This window comes from Penaeus chinensis, chromosome 33 (assembly GCF_019202785.1).
Source record: "Penaeus chinensis breed Huanghai No. 1 chromosome 33, ASM1920278v2, whole genome shotgun sequence".
NCBI classification, from domain to species: domain Eukaryota; kingdom Metazoa; phylum Arthropoda; class Malacostraca; order Decapoda; family Penaeidae; genus Penaeus; species Penaeus chinensis.
This window is the reverse complement of record NC_061851.1, coordinates 4,260,236-4,262,735: the sequence shown is the minus strand read 5'-3', so window position 1 is coordinate 4,262,735 and position 2,500 is coordinate 4,260,236. Positions and strand designations below refer to the sequence as shown.

General features: G+C 30.2%; 2 protein-coding genes across 11 annotated transcripts in view; both read right to left on the bottom strand.

Moving 5' to 3' along the window:
• LOC125042946 (dual specificity protein phosphatase 3-like) overlaps positions 1–2,500 on the bottom strand; it is an 11,301-nt gene that overhangs the window by 291 nt on the left and 8,510 nt on the right. For all 10 annotated transcript variants that reach the window (XM_047638771.1, XM_047638780.1, XM_047638772.1 and 7 more), the window contains exon 4: positions 1–2,190. This exon is cut by the window's left edge and continues 291 nt beyond it. In XM_047638771.1, coding sequence (XP_047494727.1) covers positions 1,988–2,190 — 203 coding nt within the window. In that variant the 3' untranslated portion in view covers positions 1–1,987. The remainder of the gene's footprint in view (positions 2,191–2,500) is intronic.
• Positions 1–2,500, bottom strand: part of LOC125042945 (dual specificity protein phosphatase 3-like) — a 26,304-nt gene that overhangs the window by 15,431 nt on the left and 8,373 nt on the right. The gene's annotated exons all lie outside the window — the stretch shown is intronic.

Sequence of the window (2,500 nt, the reverse complement as noted above, 5' to 3'; positions counted from 1 at the left end):
CATACTTAAAGGAATTGCTTGAATGCAATGCCCATGTACTGTTCATTTATTCACAGCTTCTTCCTACATTTACATTTGGCCCATGTCTATACTTCTGTAGGTATATAGCTGTTTCATGGAGAACACTCTTATCAAAATCGCAAGTACTGCACTATCACATGAAACTCCCCAACAACAGAGATGTGTTCTCTGAAGTGATTTAATAGTCTTTATTCACTAAAATGAATTAATTCCTGTCTGTCTTTATCACTACTCTATGGTATTACTATATCTTATCCCTGTGATAAAAACTCAATAATCAATTAATCAGAAATAAATTGCAATAGAGTCCAACAGATTAAAAGAAAGAGAGAGACAATCATCCTACAGAGTAAAATCAAACATTCAACATATGATTTTTGTTTACAACAGACATTTAACATTTATCTGGTAAAAGGCAGTTGAGAGAAATTGCCTAAAATACTGATAGTATGAATCATAAATGTGACAGAAAAAATAGAGATTTAGTGAAGATATTACTTGCAGATTTTTACAGTCATATATTTTTTTTTCTTTTGAGCAGAGAAAACATGATTGTTATCACCATCATGGAAAATTGTCATAACAAGAATTAGGAAATGACAGAACCTTCTATGCTACATTTTCTTATACATCTAACATTACATCTAACATCTTTGATAATATAATTTACTAACTACTTCACTCTGTGTTTAGAAGGAAAAGCAAGAAACATACCTTCACAAAGGTATTACCACAAAAAAAGAAACAGAAAAAAGAAACACCTAAACACTCCTCTCAAATCTAGTAGAGCATTTCTGAGCATAATAAAATAAGTTCTTGATTTGTTTCCTTCACTGCACAGGAAACATTATCTACAAAATTGTCTACAGGAAACAGTAATGAAAATCATCTTATCTTCTTATCTCCTTATTATGAAGTGTGAGCATTACTGTAAGACGAGGTTTACTTGTACTTCAGAGAGATAATTCTATTGTTACATACATAATACCCCTTCAGAATATCAAGGGATTGAAGGGCACAAAACAAAAGTATTTAAATTCACAAATTTCATAATAGCATTAGGTCTTGGACACTAACTATACCAGTGTTCTCCCTTGGTTACTTTCAAGCATTCATACATGAATCACCAAACTGCACTGAAAATTAACCTTTCTAAATAAAAATTTTGTGTAGAAGATAGAAAACCGATTGGCAGAGATCCACGGGAGAAAATCCAAATGATTAACACTGTGTTTGACTCTTTGGTTGACTTTTCCTGCAAACTCTAAAAGGCTAAGCACAACAGATATCAGATGCAGTACAATAGTATACTTATCCTAGAGGATATCAAAATATACCCGGCACTGTAATAGCACAATATGCAAGTTAATTATCTGTCATGCTATGGCATACTATGGCATACTATCATTTAACTTACTAAAAAAGCAAAGGAAAAAAAATATGAAAAACTCCTTGAGTTTTAAATTCCAAGATATAATAGTTAAAGTTTAAAATATTAATGCATAAATCAACTAAAGGAAAAAGAAAAATTAACTACATAGAAAAAGAATGATATAATACACGTGTACACATTTCCCAGTAATGGTGAACCTTTGCTCTTGAAGAATATAGACTTTAAGAATGAGAACAGATAAAATAAGCTCATGTTCTTTGTGAATGAAATGTGTCACAGATGCCTTGGATATAAAATATTCTCCTGTTTCTTTCCTCTTTATAATACATGTGTCTCAAAATAGAAAATAATAATAATGAACAAATAGCATTCATTATTGTGATACATATCTTTATCTTTTCTTCTTACTTTAGAAAATGCAATATATATAAGAGTCATTGGTATGATGCTAAATTCACAACTCTTATCAACAGTAAGGTGATGGGTTAAAAAAAAATTAAGTAATATTAAAACCAAAAAATCAAATATAAAAAATAAGACACTTTCTCCACTGCCAATTTTTTTATCACTCAATTAAAGTTCCCCACGTTCTTTGCGAAGCTTATTATCCAAGTCTGCCAATTGGTTCAGAAAGCCATCATTGGGGTAAATGGATCTGTTTTTGCGGAGAGTCTCCAGTGCTTCTTGAGCACCAAGTCTCCGTTTCAACATCAGAAAGGCACATGCAATGGTGGCTGAGCGAGAGATTCCCATGAAACAATGGACCAGCACCCTACCTGTAAAACAGAAACAAAGTAAAATTAACATCATATTATGGAATGAAGGGCTGGTAAACATTTCATACTTAAAGTAGGCTTCCCAACATTAAGTCAGTATACAATAATCATTCAAACTGTTCACATATCAGTTTTTTCTTTGAGTAAAACTAATACAGCTGATATTCAATGCTCATCTTTGTATATATATATATATATATATAAATATATATATATATATATATATATATATATATATATATATATATATATATCTATATATATATATATATATATATATATATATATATATGATGATATTTCACCATTT